Consider the following 19338-nt stretch of genomic DNA (forward strand, 5'->3'; position numbering starts at 1 on the left):
GACTGAAAGATGGATGAGATCTTCTACACTGGGGCCTCTCAGAGGTCCTCTGGTGCCATTTTAACAGAAATTCACCAAACATATCATTTGGATTTCCAAAAAATCAATAAACAAAATCACAATTAAACTAACTTTATATAAAGCAGAGTTAGTGAGGTGATTGATCAATTAGTTAATTAATCAATTCAAGGAATTTTCTAAACCACAGCAACTTTTTTCCTTGTCAGGCACTTAGTCACAACCAACCCACTCTAACCACAAGTACTCACACATTTACACATAGGGTCACTTTGGAAAATTATAACAAGAATTGTATTACTAGGCTGATCAATTAATTGAGCAATCAAGAAAACATACAACAAAAAAAGCAAATATAAAGACCTGCAGTCTTTTGGGAAGTGATAGTTAACAACTAACGTACAGACAGAACTTGAGCTACAGGTACATTTCCTCTCCTCTGGGGGGGACGTGAACATACAATTTCCATTCTAAAATGTAAGTTGAGCAAGTGCAGGCTTTCCAAGCTTTAGGTCCAATTTAATAGCAGGGTTAGAAGAGCATTTAAAAGAAAACAATTTTTATCATTGTTTTGTGCCACCACCCAGCTAACACGTGGTTATACAAATCACATACGCCCTTTGTGGGACCTGCAGCTAGTTTGTTGCCTTGAAAAACAAGCAAGAGCATTTAAATTGCAAATTAAAGGGTTTGTTGTTCATTGTACATAACGAGAATGGTCAGGAAGAATATTTCAATATGGATGTCATTGAAAGGCTCTGATGAACTTCATTTATACAAACTTACATTAAAATTGAATTTTAAAGTGAAAGCTCTGCCATGACATATTTCTGAACTAAAAATTCCCATTGATTGTTGTAATTCAGCCACAACAGGACAGTGAGACTGTGGGTGACATCTGACTTTTCTTCGTTTCTGTTTTCTTCACTGCTGTGACAAGCCTCTGTGTGCTCACCGGGATGGATGTGTGTGTAATGAAATAGCTGCTTTAGTGACAAATAGGAAGATGTTTATTGAGTGAGGAGGAGCATAGGGACATATCTTTAACTGAAGTTCTGCTACAGTGCCAGGCTATATTAAATGCTTGTGTGCTGAAATAGCAGGTCTTGAGTATTAATTAAGTCGCTTAAGGGCATGAAAACTCATTTTGCTGACTCTACTGTGTTTTCAAGGCAAATGATAAATTAGGTTGATGACAGCAGCAGAGAGTCTTCCTGTACATGATCCAGTCACTCAATAGACCTCTTTACATCCTACTGAGGCTGGAGGCAAAACAACCGAAAAACTGGAGGCAAAAGTGAATCATCACAGAGCATAGACCGTATATATAGATGGAGGGTGCTGAGCTCTTCAAAAGTGAAGTCAAAGCAAGTAAAGCTCCCCCTGTTGGCTGGCTGCAGTATGAGCTCCACATTAGTAGATGGGACTCGGGCCATACTAAAACACAAAAGTGCATGTTAAATAAAACATTTATCAAGGATGGTTGCTGTTATTTTAGGTAGTTAATATAGTGCCGATGCATGTTTAAGAAGCTATTTTCCACGTTCCAAGGAAGTGTGGGTCATCACCGATAAAGAGCCTTTACGTGGCTCTTCTCTCGGACAGTAATACACAAACTCTGGCTCCAAACTCACAAGATGGCACCACCCATACCCCTGAAAGTCTAGCATCAGTTTGACCACTGCAAGGAACTGGGGACATTTTCTGCGTACTGTCTATGTCACAGAACCAAATAGGAGGGTGGCATTAATGTTGTCAGAATGTTGTCGTCTGTGCGATTCATAGTAGCACCACATCAATTTGACAGCCTAGCTACATTTGTTTACTTCAGCTCCAACATGGCATTGTGTGGAATGCAGTGGGACATGCATGGCCAGTCGACGTCTAGTGTTTCAGTGGCATAATTACTTAATAATTACAATACAAACCGACCAACGCGAGGTATGAATGCTTTTGGTGGTGTAACCCCCTATGCACATTGAACACCGCGGTACTGTAAATCAAGCGAGGTCCGCTATTGCATGGGTAAGATTAATAGCTCCAAACTGAAGTGTTATTGTATACCAGCTGCTATTGGTTTAGATGAGATAAAAGGGATTGCACCAAGGCCATCATCAAAAATCCTTACCTGTGCTGGAAAATAAAACTGAAACATGTTGGTAAACATAACAGAGCTAGCAGCATTTTGCTACTGAGCCACCAATAGCCTGGATATTCATTAGCCTAGATAAAAATCCCATAACATGTATGTAGTCATCTTTAAGGTTACTTACCCAGCCATGTTGGTTCAGTTCCCAATTACACAAGCCTGATACATGCTTGTTTTTTGCCCTTAAGTCTTTGTAAGTTAAGTCTTGCTTATGACATCATCATCCAGGTCATAATTATAGGCATCTAAACATTTATAAACCCTCAGTTTTTCTTTAGTGCACGTGCTTGAGTTCTGCTGATTTGACAGATCCACTATGGACTAATCAAATCCTAGGTTATTTTTATTGTTTTAAGAGCAGGCCTTTTCTGCATCACCTCAAGAAATCTCGATGCAGTCTCACGAGACTGGATTCTCCCAGCAAATCTCTAGGGATCATGCAACGAGATAAGTCCACTTGTGAGGGATATCCAAAACATGACAGAAGCTCCAAGAGTGAGAGTACCGTCAGACCTGAAAGCTGAGTGGATTTAAAAAGTGTGACGACGGAGAAGAGCTGCACAAATGATGTGCCACGTGAAGGTAAAATATTGTGGAAATACCACAAATCTCTGGAACCACAATAACATCAGTTTTGTTTTCAAACCAAAATATCTCTCCATGAATAGATATTGAACTGATTCAAAGTGTGACCCTGTGAAGCAGAATATAATTTATTGAGGAAATCAGTAGTGAAACCTAGGCCTAGTTTGAAATAATGAAAAGGTTTCTGAAATAAGTTTCAGCATTTTTTGTATTGATTTACTCATTTACTGGTTTGCAGATAAGAAAAATGAATGGCTCTCCTTTATTCACCCCCGACCCGCAGCGTAGTCCTGTTTGTTATTTTGTGATGTGTAAGTGTGATGCTGAGTTTTCTAAAATATCTCAATATTAGTGTTTTTTTTATGTTCTTACAATCATATTTTGTTTGGGAGGGCAACTCCACTTGGTCCTTGCCCTATCCTGGCATATCACTATTTGAAACTACTTGCTGCACTATATTTATTTTGTGCTCTCCAAATTCAGTAAGTGTTCACTCATTCGGAAAGCTGTGGATCTGGTGAGAGTTCATAGGCTGGAACTAGTGTACGAGAGAAAAAAAAATCAAGGAAAGGAAAGGGATCAGGCTTTAAGTGGTTGATAGTGACTCAAAGTCATACAGTATCTGGACCTCAGGACATCCCTACACACTGCACACACAAAAACACAAACTCAGAGAGATTAAGAAAAATTGTTGCTTTTAGTTTGGTTTTTAGCTTTTGTTTCTCCCCTAATTATACCAGTGCTATTTCTACCTTCTGTCATGCATTTTAGCTTCTGTTGAAAAAAACAAAAAAACAACAAAAAAAAAACATTATAACAACCCACTTTGTTTCTGACAAGGAACCACTGCAGTGCAATTACAAAGAAGCTCTACACCTACCTATTCCCCAAAAACGTACTGAGTGTTTTTGAAAGTTTTGTTGGTACAAATAAGTGTTGCAATTACAAAGATGTGTTTGAATTGTGATGATAAAAATCACTGTCTATACATACAGGAAAACAAGAAAAGGAAAAAAGAGACTGCTTTGTTCAAGCCTTAAGCCATCAGTTCACATTCTGCTTATTCTTAGCAAATTATCTAGGATTGGGTTCGAGACCAACTGCAATTGCATTAGCTTACCTCTGAGCACTTGGAACAGCTGCTGCTCACACTGCTTTTGATGAAAAATGCGATTTTCATATTAATGTATGCTATACGTTACACTAGATGGACACACCAAGATATGAGAAAAGAGAAAGACGAAGAAAGGCAGGAGACAAAAGGTTGCAATCCCCACTGAATCCCAGCGAACCTTAATAGGACTAAGCCAAAGATCATCAGAGATTACCGGAGCTGAACTGTAACTCTAACTCATATCAACTCTCACACACACGTGTTGACCTGAATTAGACGACCCTGAGTTAATTAAAGGATTCAGCAATTAGTAGAATGTTCGGTCTGGGACACATTGTCTTTTTATTGTGATGAGAGGTTTATGTCACCTGAGGTAAGGCTATTCTAACTGGAGCAGTGGAATGTAGGTTGTAAACAATGAATGGTAAGATGGTCTCAGATCCAGATGGTAAGTAGAGTAATCTCAGGAAGGGATAGACCAATTACTGGCTTTGGGAGGATAATTCTCTAATAGCCATTTTGAATCTCTGTTATGTTGAATTGCAGCAGTGCGTTTGATACGTTCCCCAGCTGACTGTCATCTCCCTTCTAATCCTCCTGTTTGCTAAAAATTTGAGAGGAATAGAGCTGGTATTGAAGAAAAAATAAATCATGTCTTTTCTGTTAGCAAAACAGAACATTGTCAAGAAAAATGCAAGTTCAGGATTACAGTATAGGTTTGATGTGTTCAGTCACCTGAAACACAGCTACAGTATGTCGCAGCTACGAGCCAGACAGAAGTGTCTGCTACAAAAGCAGGTTCTTATGGCAACTTCTACCTGAGAAAAAATGTTTTGAAATAATGAACTGCTTATAAATTGTTTAATATTGATGTACAATGTTCATATTTTAATTTTCAATTTTAGCAAACCCATGCTGTGACTCAGCAAAGTAGTATTTGTGTTCCTTTAAGCTCTATTTTGGGCTCCCAATTCTTTAGGAAAACAGCTACAAGCTTTAATTTCTTCACTGCTTTTCGTTGCTTTGCAACTTGCTTTGCAAAGTGTATAATGCTGTTATTTGTGCTCTTTCCCAGAGCTGTCTCTTGGAATCACTGCTGATTAGAACAGTCAGACTAAACCATAAATCTAACACATGAAAATAAAACAGCAATTTGAAAGATGCTAAATTTCCCCAAAGGAGCTTAGGGGAATTGTCACATCGTAATTTAATACTTATTTGTTCCATTACCAATGTACCTTTAATTTCAACTATTTTAGGTAAATGTGGATGTGTGTATATTTCAGTCCATATTGCCTGGCCTTAGGCGATGCCCTCATGTTTCAAATTGGCTTTTTCATGTGCCGAGATGTTTAGTTGATCTACGTGGTCCTGCAGACTTGTGTGTATGTTTGTGTGAGCACAATATTGGCAGTGTCAAGATTTTCAATTATGAGTAGCAGTGCTAGAAGAATAAGCTGTGAAACTAGTGACTAGCCATTTGTATCATTTGCAATTAGTGTAAGAACTAAAGCTTGGATTTTCTGTCTTGCTCTCTCTATCCCCCCTCTCTCTCTGTGATCCCTTGGTTTAATTGGCATTTCTATGTAAAATTTAGAAAAAGTCACTAAGTTGGAAACAGCTTTCCATTCATACTGATTATGGATGGAACAGTTACCAGTGAGAGCCAAATAGCTCTTTGTAATCCTCACAGAGGACATTTAATTAACTGGCCCTCTTTTCTCTCTTTCACTGTCTTGCTTTCTGATTCTCTCTTAATCGGTTCCGTCCTTCCACTTTCTTGCCTGTTTTTTTTTTTTTTTTTTTTTTTGTCACACTCTGTTTCTCTCTTTTCAAAAGGTGTGACTGTGTATTGAGGGCTCAGTGTGAGTGCATTCACCCACAGACAGACACACTGTGCAGGTGTTGTCAGGTACACCAGATACTCTTCCTCAGAAGCTGTAAGACTGAAGTAGTTAGTTCTGCATGTTAACACTAAATGAGAGATGCTGAAAAAGAGAAGGAGGGTTACAACAAAATGATGAGTTCCACATTATGTTGGCAGTAATGTCTGCATAATGCAGAGCAGAAGGAGAGTGGAAACGCTGAGAAAACAAGGTAGCAGAGAGTTGGAGAGCTGGTGATTGGGGCCATCAGAGAAGATCAGTGGAGGATGGAGGGGTCTATGTTTGACTCATCAGCGTTTAACTGACTGTCTTCCAGTTTGACGTTTTCAAGCTCTAAGCCTCTCCCCTGGTACCCCGAGTTCAGTGTCTCATGTCCCTGGTAGTCCTTCTTGTTAGATCGCACAACGGGACTTTGTGGCACGAGGTCAAGGCCTCCTAGTCCTGGTGCCCCTGGTACCGAGAGCTCAGCCCTGACCCTTTATTTATTTTTATTTGTTTATAAAATAAACAAATAAAAATGAAGGATAGAACAGAAAAGTGTTCTGCTTTATCTTAGTTTGTGGCGATCTATTAAATGTCTCATAGCCCTGTGGCTATCTAAATATCCAGGCACTACACTGTAAGTATTTTATGGCATGTAAGTGAAAACTGCAGTGGGAAAAAAGAAGATCAGTGTAGAAAGTATTCAGAAAGCAGTTTTTCATTTTGTTTTGATTATGCTGAACACTGTTTAAAATGACAAACGTTACTGTTGGAAGTTCACATTCTTCGTTATTCAATTGAAGATATGCTGTACATTCATATTGTTTGGATTGTGTTCAAGTATTACTGAGTGATTTTTAATCAGTCAGGAAGAATATGCTTTTATCATGAGGTGGAAGTGTTTTAGTGTATATGTGGTTATTCATTTGTAGCAGTGGTTTGCATATTTTTTTATATTCCAGCTAATCGTATTTTTTATTGATGGTGTTTTACAGCAGTGTAATCGTACACTTGAGTGCAGTTGACTTTGTTCAGAACAGAATGACCCTGATTGGTCATAAACTATCCAGTTGTGTGCAGAGATCATGACACATGGCCCATAACGAAATCCAAATGCAATGTTACCAGACTTATTCTAATAAGGTTTGACCATGCCAGGCTATATGTCCAGTGGGACATGTCTATGAAAATATGACATGTTTTGGCTTCCAAAGTCAAACAGAAAAAGTCTTCAAGGGTCTGTGGAAGACAACTGTAACATATTTTGGTGCACGTGATTCTTGTTATGATCAGGACACAAACCACCACACCACCATTTTTCATTAAGGGTGTACTGAATAGGCTTTTGGGACTCCCCAGATACTGCATGTGGTCAGAAAATAGGAATAAGCATGGACTTGCAAACTAATGGATCAAATGTGGTTTGTGGCAATGGAAAACCTTCTATGGCACTGTTAGTAATTGCATGTCCCACTGTTTCTAGGGATTGCAACATATCATTAGATCCAGTAAGATGTATTAGTGAGAGGGATGGCAATAGCAGCAAGCTGTAGCTCCCTGTGCTCCTTCATTAACCACTAATCCACTGATGATCATTATTAGGGAGAAAGGCGTGTGTGTGTAAGATGCATTTTGGCATATTGGCCTGGTGATTTATTATCTGGGTAATGCCCTCGCTTCTTCCCCAAAGCTGCACTGTCCTTTTGCCAATTAATTTAGAATCTGTTGCAATCATATATGGGAGGGCAGCAGCAGAGACAGAAAATGAGAGAGAGAGAGAGAGAGAGAGAGAGAGAGAGAGATTATGAACAAATATTTTGGTTGAACCCCAAAGTCTAGTGAGGTGTTATATTTTTTTTGTAAGATGTGGCTGGTTAATCCCACTCTTCTGTCTTCTTTTGATGTGCGCTTATGTTTTTTTTTTTGTTATGTTCCCTCGGTTCTTCTTTCCTCTAATGCCATTGATTTATGCAATTGCTTGCTCGTGCTTTCTTTTTTCGTTCTCCTCTTAATTCCTCCATCTCCCACTTTTCGTTGTTCTGCTGTTTCTATAACAACCGCAGGGTCATTTTTCATCCCTGCCGCTTCACTTTTAATCCTGCTCATGCGACGCTCAGCTCTTATTTTTCTTGCCGTGTTTTCCCGCTGTGCTCTATATTACTTGATTGCACCCTCTTACTCTGGGAATACTTTTTTTTCTCAGTCTCCTTTCTGTCCATTTAGTATTCTTTAGTGTGCAGTCACACTAAAACACCGCATATGACTGCTTCCTTTTGATATGGATCGAGGCGAATGAAAAACACAAAAACACAAAATAAGTGCAGACTATTTTTCCAAACTTATATCAAATCTGACAAACTTGAGAGAAGTCCCCTGGCTCTAGTCCAGAAATGACTCCTCTGCTCCCCTGCTGTGAGCAGCAAGCACTGCTGTGCTGCATGTGTGTCTACTGATGAGGACTGTGTGGGGCCTCATTGTGTTACCAGTGTCACTCTGATTGTTGTTTACTACGGGTACCGATAGCACGGCACTGATTATAATTAGTAGTTCAGATGCAAAAATGGATCGTGTTCCTGTTGTTCACAGGCACAGTTATGTTGTTCACATGGCACAGTCAAGAAAGATACCGAGGAGGACGATGGTTTAGCAGAAGCCAGTCTTAGTAAAACTGTTCCTTCCTATAATGATTCATTTCCATTTGCCTGAACACCTTCTGTCAACAAATTTCATTGGATGAATTATTTATCAACCACATGGAATTTGCAAAAAGGATGAGAAAATGCCCGTCATGGTAACTTGTGTGTACTAGCATACACAACAGCGACCTGTATAAACTGTATTTGTTTTGTCTTGGCACTGATTTCTTGACACATTTTTTCGACTAATCTAGCCTGTCTGGGTTATTTGCTGAAACGATACTGTGTTCTGTGAACTGTGAGCTGTTGGACTGACATGTCAACCAAAGATTTTTGATTTACCTCCAGCATGTAATCAGTACTAATGCAGTGACCACAACATCATAAATAAATGTAAGGCTTGCTTTATCAAAAAAATAAATTAAAAGACTTTTCATTTTTTTTAGTCCTAACCCTGAAGCAGGAATTGTGTAAGGGTCGTACTTCTGCCAACCACCACAGTTTACCGTCTCCCAACAGCTGTCTTTTAATTTTCCTTGTTGTCAGGTCCAGACTGGTACTTGGTCAGAGTGGAACTGACTGCGACAGATGTCAATGACAACGTCCCAGAATGGAGCATGGTTCCTGCTCCCTACCTTGCCGTGGTTTCCCCAGATGCCACTGCAGGTTCACTGGTCTACAAGCTGTACGCTCAGGATGGGGATGAAGGCAACAACGGTGAAGTGGAGTATTTTCTGTCTGATGGTAGGTTATGTTTCTTAATTTATCCTTCATATCCTTTAAATTGAGCAGGGTAACTGCTTGGACTTGGATATTTTTTTCCTGCTGCTACAAAGATTTTGTTGGTTGTAATTTGCTTTTAATCTAAAGCCTTAAAATTTCAGCCTCTATGTATAAGTTTTTATAGTAACTAGTGGAAGCATTGGAAGTTTTTACAGAAAAAAAAAAGTTAGTATGTGTGATAAAAAAGACAAACAATATGCAATGCTTTGCAAATGAGTAAAATTCTGTTTATTAGAAAATATGAAGAAAATATGAAGCACTTTGTACTAAGGCTTTGTTGTCCTTAGGACTGGTTGAGCTCTGTTGTTAACTGTGCTGATTTTATTTTGATAGCACATTTTTGACATATTAATCTTTTGTATTCTGTCTAACAAATTATCCTCAGGTGGTGATGGCCGTTTTGAAGTAGACAGGAAGAATGGACAGGTACGGACCACAGGCCTTCCTCTGCAGCGAGATAGGGAGTATCTGCTGACAGTGGTGGCAGCAGACCGCCTGGGCAGCCGCAGCGCCCCAGCCGTCATCTCTGTGATTGCTGGAGCCCGGCCGCCACAGTTTACCAATGCTTCTTTCACCATTGCCATACCAGAAAATACCCCTGAAGGACAGCCGTGAGTTTATTCACATACACTCAATTTGTGTGCCATCCTCATGAAGTGGTATATACCCTTCGCAGACTCGCATGTTAGTCCAAAACATTTCACAGCAAAGAGTGAAGGTGCTGTCATTAACCTGCATTTCTTATTTCGTTTTAATGACTTTTTCTTCAATGCAACAGCTGTGACAAGCATGATCCATTTATATACAGTATATTCACAAGGAATTTTAACTTCAACAAGACAGGCCAGTCTGACTTAAAATATTTGCAGAGGTGTCACATGCAAGTCACACACCTAGATGACACGGGCAAGCTAGTGTGGCAGCAGCTGGTCTCTGATACCTACGATTTGAGCCAGAATGTGACAACCAGATGGTTTGGATATCATTGCATCTAGCAAAGCAGTTGTGAGCAGCCATATACTGTAAAAGTACTGAATTTTGTCAGATTGCACTGCAGACTAGTCTTGGCAGAAGGAAAAGGGATAATTCTTCACTCATTTATGAATCCCTTTCTTAAGCCAGCCGTATAGTTAACTAATCCAGACTCTTGTGTATTGTAAACAGTTGTATTGGTTTTCATCATTCAGCTGCAGAGTGCTGGTTCTTGACTACGAGGCTAGGATGGCATCTACATTTCATATCGTAACATTCTACCATAATTATATTACAGTAAACTTAATCTAAAAATCTTAAATGAACAGCATGACCACTTCACGCCTCGCAAGGCTGAACAAGACAGAAAAATTGGCTTATATTGATACAAAAATCTGATTATTTAACTTCAAGCAATACTTTGCCTACACCACACAGCCTGCTCTCCATGGGGAGTTAGTCTCTTGTGCCCCCGCAGAACAAAGGGGACACGGGCATGAACTGACTTAATTTATTTATTATGTTTTATAAATTTGGATTCCTTGACATGACCAATTTTCATTTTGTCCGATTGGATTAATTAGTGTACAATAATGGAAGGGAAATTTTGCTTGTTAAAAATCTAATTTTCATTCCAATAATGTGCGAACAGTGAAAGTATCCGAGTAGGTTCTAAACCAACTGCATGTCTCTGCGGCACAAGCTTCACACACAAACACACACACACTTCCACTCTGACTAAGTATTATAATACTGAGTAGAATTCTGGATATTCTCATTATCTTCCATCAGCACCATTACCTTGACTAACACATACACATACCATCTCCTGTTCTCCACTCTAACATACAAGTGTATTTAGAAGAATCTGTTTTATAAACTGCAGTCCTCTACCCCAGTCCATCTACAAGTGTTGCACATTATAGTCATTCAACAGTGTTTTCTCCATGCATTCCCAGCTTCTTGGTCACACCTGCTGTGTCCTTCCAAAAGAAACCAATCAGCTACAGCCTCGTCATCAATCCCAGCAGTCTGTTCTCCATCTCAGCGGATACGGGTGAAATCAGCTTGACCCGCCCCATCGACTACGAGAGCGACCAACATCGCTATTTGCTCTTGGTGCGAGCCAGCGAGGGCCTGGAAAGCATGAGCAGTGCAGCAGAGGTATGTGTGTGTGAGATGTGAATTCCAAGTCACATTTCCACTTTCAGTGACTGGATGGTCTTCAAAACTCAAAGACTTTTGACATGGCAAGGTTGTTTCATCAGCTCTTACTTCTTTAAAGTCGGTTCATAACACTACAACCAGTACTTGACAAGTCTTCAACATATTTGACAGTCTGCTAGGGGGACGGCATTTTATCTGTTTTTCATGTAGTGTAGCCTGGCTGTCTGCAGTGTGCTGTAATTCAAGCAACTCTTTCTTACTGCTGGAATTGGTCTTTCTTTCAGTGGTTGTAAGTGGTGTGCATGGGCGATTATGGAACCTTTCTATGTGGAGTTTACATGTTCTTCTTGTGTCTGCGTGGGTTCCTTCCGGCTTTCCTGTGCTCCCACCTTCCAAAGACATACTTGTTAGGTTGATTTGTGATTCTAAACTATCCATTCGTGTGAGTATGAATGGTTGTCTGTCTCTCTGTGTTAGCCCTGTGATAGATTGGCAACCCGTCCAGGGTGTACCCCAACCCTTGCCCAATGACATCTGGGATAGGCTCCAGCTGCCCCCACGACCCTCCATAGGACATGCGATTACAGAAAATGGATGAATGAAGTAGCTGCAGAGATGATAATAGTTTTGACAAAAGACAATGGAACATTTGAAGTCGTATTTCTTCAGTCAAACCCAAAAAGACTTGTCTGACTGGAATGAATAGTCTGGGTTTCTCAATGACTTGCTCATGTTCTCAGGAAGTGAGACAGAACAGAGGCTGACAGCTGTAAGCACTGATGCATCTGGTCTGGTTTCCATCATTACTGTGGCTTTAGGCTAAAACATGTCCTGCTGAACCTATGTGTCCTCAGCTGCTCCACTCTGGTCCTCTATGGTGCACAGAGCACCAAAAGGAGAGGGGTAGAGAGAGAGAGCCAAGAGTTGGGATTGGGAGGAGTGAGTGAACTGGGGTGACAGAGATCAGTGATGTTACATTTGTTACAACTTGATTAGACTGATACGTTTCCCATGCATCTCAGGCATGTCCTTCATAATTTCATGTCAGTTTTAAAAGACTTGTTTTTGTTTCAAGTTTAACATTTATATGTTGATTTCGCAAAAAAGTTCTACCCACAGACTGTATAAATATAACGGCCGTATCCCCATGTCTTCCCTTTGGCTATACTGATACAATTTTCCTGAGGATACAGCCGGTGCCAACTTGGGATACAGAAGCTGTGCAGTACGTTCTGAGAGTGGAGTCACGCAGTCATGATATGAATGACCCGACCGCACTTCCAAGACTCACTCGCTTTTTAGTTTTACTAATACTGAGCTATGTTCTACCTCCACTAGTTACATTTTTAAAAATAGTTTTTCTCTCATGTTCTCAACTCTCAGGAGGTGGAGCTTATGACCTGTACTGCGGCCAGACACCAAGAGGAGCTCTATTTGCTTTGGCTCCACTTTAGAGGAGTAGTTCAGCCATGCATATTTATACAGTCTATGGTTCTGCTGCATAAATGTTTGTCTGAAATGCTTTCCATGGCTGTAATCAGTAAAAGGTCTTTCCTGGCCAGTATGGAGGGTTTAGTGGCCTGTACCAACACTGGGAAAATGATGTTGTGCAGGCTAATCTCGATGAGAGGGTAAACCTTTTTACAGATGCCCTGTGCTTCATATCAGCTTTATTTCCTGTATGATTGCTTTTTGCTGCTTCCTAAATTAGAGTTATAGGATCTCTCATTACATGAAAAATTACATAGTGGAGTATGTGCTGGCTACAGCTTGGAGGGCTATTAGTACTTTTTGATGGTTTCCGATAATGATGATGTTCAATCCATCTAAAATATACTAATAGTGCGTCATGCTAATACAGACTGAATGTCAGTTAGAATATGCACTCAAAGTGGTGTTGAGAGGTGAGTTAAATGACATTTCTTCTACTTTTGACATTAAATTTGAAACCAAAACCTGAAAAGTACCTTTGGAGGCAGCCTTATTGTGATTTAATCTCTTCTTTTTATTTTACATTTATGATATCTGATCCTCATGTTTTTAAAATGAAATATAGAAAGTGAGCCAAGGATTTTGGTTTATGTCTGTTTATATTCTGGAGAACAAAGTATACTGTAAAAATGATTCATGGGGTTAGTAAGTACAACACAAAATTGAGAGTTTTTTCAGATTGGTCTAAAATGAAAATAAACAAAGTAGTCCATAATACATGAATTTTCAACAGATATCTCTGCCTTAACTCTACATAGAGGTGTATTCAGCACAACTTGAAATTTATTGTGGCTTAGATAAATACGTTGTTGTGCTAAAAAAAAGTAAGGTAACAATTTGCACGAACATTTTTGAGTAGAAAGGAAAAGAAATAAGTTAGAATAACTAGAAGGAGTAATTTCCATACAAATGTTTACATTGAGCCAGCACATAATTTTTTGAGTGTATGCCAAATTGATACTGGGGGTTTAGAGAAGTCACATTGGGACTGTGTGGTCATTTATTCAGTCCCCTCTATGTTCATGGCTGAGATGCCTTGAGGTGCTGCCCAGGCATCTTGGTCGCTCACTGTCCCATGTATGTTTACTTGGATGGGTTAAATGCAGAGAACAAATTCTTATGTGTGTACATACAGTATGTACAATGCAAAAAGAAGAAGACATGTGCAACCTCTTTGTTCCTAAGCATGGTGCGTTTGCATGAGGTATCCACAGCATGAGGAATCCCAAATGACAAAGCTCTACTTTATATACCTTTTTATTCCAAGAAATGGGTATGAAGACAAAAAAATATTTTGCTATACTTACAACATACTGTCGTGTACCACAAACAGGCCAATGCAAATGATCAATGATCAGTGATCAACAACAATGTAGCATGTGAATGTAGCCTAGAAACAAAGGTAAAGCCAGTACCAGTCATCATCTTCCATCTTCAGCTTGCACATTGGTAACAGATAACTTAATCTGGCTTGACTTTGACTTGACCCGGCTCCCCTTGTCAAAAGCCTCATTTGTAGTGGCACAATTAGTGGCTGACAATTACATCGCAAAAAATGTTTCTTCCAACAGTGCATATCAATCCGAATGTCGAAACCCCCCAAAAACTGTGATATCAGGTGCTATATCTTTGGGGTTTTCAGAAAATTATGAAGAGAACCAAGGGTCACAATAACTGAACTCTGTATTGTAGCATCAACTATAGGGATGGGAATTTAACACCGGTTTTTACAATCTCCTGATTTGAATGTGTCTAACATTATCGAATACTTGAAATGATACTCCCACACTTAGCACAATGTTCTCTCATGTTTCTGTGTCGCTGGGCATTACATCACACTTTGTGACTGTGAGGCGCTGTACGAAGGAATCATACAGCAGAAAAAGCAGTCCAAGGAATGATTGCATTTCACAACAAGATGAAAATTATGCTCTCTGCAATCAGTGCAAGGCTGTGATTTCAAGCAGACGCTGTGGCATGTTGCCTGACCATAGTCTTATGATTAATCAGAAATAGTTTTACACTCCTCAGATATATGTATGTATGTATGACAGATGTATGTTTATCTCAGTCCACTGGCCTTTGCTCCTCTCTCTCTTTCTGGCTTTAGGCAGGTGGGTTCCTCCATATGAGCTGGGTCCTGCCTGAGGTTTCTTCTTGTTAAAAGGGAGTTTTTTCTTCATGCTTGCTCTGGAGCTTTCAGGCCAGGTTTTGTAAAGCATCTTGAGGCAACTTGTATTGTTATTGATACTTGAAAACTGAAAAGTGCTGTGTGTCAAGATAAAACTTGGGTTTAGGGATTTTTAGTTGTGTTTGAGTCACAAGTTTATATTAATGTTGGAACATCCAATATGTAAGTAGATTTCCATCACGTGGATCATAAGCATCCACCAGATACAAGCAACATGCTGAAATACCTGCCTGACCTGGTTTCAAACAATAAGACCTGCAGTCAGGTGAGGTAGTACCAAGAATGTTTCGTTGTAGACTGCCTGCATACTAATATTGTTCTTGCCCAAACAAGCAGCACTGTGACCTTTGTTGACTAATTTAGTTCAAGTAGGAGATCAACTGCTCTGACAGCTGGTTTGGTGCGGATTGCTATTTTCTGCATAGAAAACTAATCAGGAATTATTAAGGGGGACAATAAAGACTTAAAGGCTGATATTAATAAAATCTGATGAATTCCCATCCCTGATGAACTACCCTGATGCATGCTGGGGCAGCAGGCTGAGGGTAGCGGATGCCAACAGGTTGAACAGACTGATACGCAAGGCCAGTGACGTTGTGGGAGTGAAGCTGGACCCTCTGACAGTGCTGTGAGACAGGAGAATGCCTCACAAGGTGAAAGCCATCCTGGACAATGAGTCAAACGTACTCCATGACATGCTGGCTAGACACAGGAGTTCTTTCAGCACCAGACTTATCACACCACGGTGCACCACAAAGCGTCACAGGAAATCATTCCTGCCGGTGGCCATTAGCCTGTATAACTCCTCACTCTGAGGGTGTAGAACCTTCACTTATATCTTGTACATATTGTTATATATATATTTCCTATATTTTTTACATTTGCTTACTTATTCTTATTGTCTCCTACTTATTCTGACTGCTCTTTGTAATACTGTTACACTTTGGGTTGGAGCTGCTGTAACGAAAAGTAATTGTCCCCTGGGATCAATAAAGTAATTCTGATTCTGATTCTATAAGACCTGTTCTATCCTATAGACAAGGGATAGTCAGCTAAATGTTCCTCTCATTACCTAAATAAAAGTCACCTATATTTCAGAGAAACGAAACAAAATGTGACAATGTTGCATGTTCAAATAAAGTGGTTCAGAAAAATAAAATAAGGTAGGACGAGCTTGAATTTCTCTTGAATTTTCTGTTTCACATCTTGACTCAACAGTCTCAACCAATTTTACAGATACTAAATCTCATCACTTAACAACTGAACACTTGTCTGTCTTTACCTTTCTCCATCTCACTCGTCTTTTTCCCATCTTTGGCTTAGTCATTTGTTTCTCTCTCTTAGTTTTGTCACATGCTTCGCTATCTTCCTTTTTCTTTCTACTTTTGTGTCTCTTTTCTTTAACTCTTGTCTGTCTGTAGAGCCACAATATTTACCGTGTGGAATGTACAGACTTGAATAGCAGAGTGTTGTGTGGTTTAACTCTCATGAAACAGGTGTGTGCATCTCTTCATCCATTAAACCATCACAGAAACCTGCGCCAGTTAAAATAAATAAAATGCCCTTTCAGGTTTTAAGTTATAATGTTCTGCTTTGGTTGTTAGTCCACGTCCGTATGGGACAGTTTGAGTCCAGACCACGGTCCACATCTTACTGAGCTGTGTGGTATACCCATACTGGAGCTAATCTTTGGGACATGGAAATTGAGAGGACTGACCTCCCAGTTGAAGGTGAAACTTCAGAAAAGATTAACATTATGGAGATAGTCAAGGGAACAAGTATACCCTCAGAAAGCAAATACGCATGAAAATGAGAAGGTCAGGAACTTGGTTGAGAGTCATGTTTTCGATGATAGACCTACATGTCGGTGCTTAACTTGTTTCCATCAAATTGGAAAAAGCCTTGCACTACTTCCTACTTCCACTTACTGCATGATTCATTACAGAGTACTTATTCCCTGCAGTGTTGTTCACTTGACTATGTGGTTTGACCAGTGCTGTTCAGGCCGGCTCTGGTCCTCATTTTACTCCTACAAACATGCATACAGCTGAATTTAGTGTCACTTTATTTAAATTGCTGCAAAATCTTCTCTCTTATTAATGTTTACTATATAAATCACAATCACAACTTGAGGAACAATGTAACTGTTTCGTTTTCTGCAGCCATTCTTCTTTCGGTTTTGCCTTTATGGTGCCTTTCAGAAATCTGTCACAAACAGAGGTGGTGTATTTGTGTGCACTGAGCTCACTGAGCATGACTTTAATTTGCAGGTAGTTTCCGAGATTCTCCCTGCAGGAGTGATAGCTCATTGGCACCATTAGTTACCTAACCAGCCCGAGACATGCCTGCAGCTTCCTACGTTTGTGTGTACGCACACATTTCTGTGTGTTTCAGCTCATCTTGCTTTATTATGGCTGACTTCCCCTCTCTCTTCATTCAATCTTACTTTTCCTATGCCTTGTACACACACATCCTTCCTGTCTTCCTGCACACATAGTTCCACATAGCTCACTATGTCATACAAACACATACATGTGGTATACACACATAAAGATAGACGATGGCAAACACACCTTAGGGAGTTGACATGGTCAGGTTTTATTTTGTTGTCCATCGCTTCATAGCTGATCTTTGCTGAGGGATTAACAGATATTACAGAATTTCATCTTACCTACCAGGATTTAATACCAGTGGCATTTACAAACCACTCATTCTGTGTGTGTTTCTGCCATGTTTTGCGTGCACTGCCTTGTTTGTGGGTCTGAGGGTCAGAGAGACCTGCTGCCAGCACATGTCTATATTTATTGCTCCTGAATACTCCAGGCAAGCAGTTAGCATCTGGTAGAAGATGCATTGTTTGCTTTCATGTCCCCATTGCACTGCATTATAGTGTCTCACCAGAGCACACACCTTCATGCACACACACACGTACAAGTTCATCTTTGAACACCATTTGTTAGCTCAGGGCTTCTGAAAAACTGCACAAGGCTGCATTCTCCTCTGGCCCGCTTGTGCTGCAGAGCCTGCACGAGCGGGCCAGAGGAGAATGCAGCCTCCATCCCTGAAGAGGGGTAAATAAACCAGAGGGATCAGGGCTAGGGCGTGCCTTTTGGGATGGAACTTTTTTTTGGTTAAGGATAGGATTAATTTGGGTTACTTGCAGATGAAAATGGCTTCAGATGCAAAGAAAAAAAAAAAAATTTTGGACAGCACCTGAAGTTGTAATCGTGGATTTAAAATTTTCATGACGCCATCGCAGTGTGCCTTTTAATCTGCAGCAGTTACGCTTGTGATTGCCTGGGCGTTTTTTGCACAAGTAGATACAGTATCAGTCTTACAAGAATGTAGAAAACGTATAGTGATTTTCTGTGTTTACTGTTTTGTTATTTTCATTTTTCTTGTTACATAAAATGCTTGAGATCTGTTTTGACATAAACATAGTACAAATTAAAGCTCAAAATCAAGAGTGACATATAGGGTTTCATTAACATTATTGGAAGGGATCTTGAAGCAAGTCGAATTATTAAACAATAAAAGTAAAACAACAACAACAAAAAAAATATAGTTTATTTCAAGATTTTAGAACACTGGATTTGACCACTATATGTGATATAGTTATTGCATTCCAGTGATTCATTTAATAGACTTATACTTGATGTAATTACTTATTCCTTTCTTATTTTGTTGCCTCCCTCGCTTTTTATCTTTCTCCTCTTCTATTTCCTTGCAGGTGCGGGTTTCTATTGTCGATGAAAATGACTGCGTTCCAGAGTTCCTTCAGTCAATTTACAGTAAGGATGGAGTACCAGAGACCGTTACTACAGCAACCTCCTTGTTGCAAGGTGAGACAGCCCAGAAGACCTATTTTGTTTCCCCATTCAACACCCACCAACATTCTTTTGCAGCACACCTCTTTTAACATAGCCTAACATAACTACTTTTGCACCAAAAGATAATCTATGTCTCATTGTTGTTGCGTTAGACATACTGTATATGAAAGGGAAATTAGAAATGCTCTTAGCGTTTTTTCTCGGCTTTTGTGTTGTCAGTATTCAAAAATTAAAGGAATAAAAGACGTCTCTGGTGTTTTTTTTAATCTTTTAACTTCACTAATTAAAAACTCCCACGCAGTGTAGAAAACATTTCAGTCGGTTCTAGTTAAGAAGATGTCTTTACACACACCTGATAAACACAGTAGAGCGTGTATGTTAAAAATTAAAAAAAAAAATGCAGTGTTTTTTGACTTTGAGCTGAATAAATATCAACAGTTAAAGTCTGTGTAAATCACACAAAACATTTTATGTATCATAATCAAACAACACAATAAACTCAACAAACTGATAAACTAAATACAGAACTTAAAA

The 19338-nt window shown here is 39.6% G+C and overlaps 1 protein-coding gene across 1 annotated transcript in view; it reads left to right on the forward strand.

Moving 5' to 3' along the window:
• si:ch211-186j3.6 (neural-cadherin) overlaps positions 1 to 19338 on the forward strand; it is a 256350-nt gene that overhangs the window by 64518 nt on the left and 172494 nt on the right. The window contains exons 2-5 of the mRNA XM_047580957.1: positions 8917 to 9114; positions 9539 to 9764; positions 11085 to 11289; positions 18705 to 18816. Of these exons, the coding sequence (XP_047436913.1) occupies positions 8917 to 9114; positions 9539 to 9764; positions 11085 to 11289; positions 18705 to 18816 (741 nt within the window). The remainder of the gene's footprint in view (positions 1 to 8916; positions 9115 to 9538; positions 9765 to 11084; positions 11290 to 18704; positions 18817 to 19338) is intronic.

The sequence above is a fragment of the Mugil cephalus genome, chromosome 3 (assembly GCF_022458985.1).
Source record: "Mugil cephalus isolate CIBA_MC_2020 chromosome 3, CIBA_Mcephalus_1.1, whole genome shotgun sequence".
In the NCBI taxonomy this organism is placed as follows: domain Eukaryota; kingdom Metazoa; phylum Chordata; class Actinopteri; order Mugiliformes; family Mugilidae; genus Mugil; species Mugil cephalus.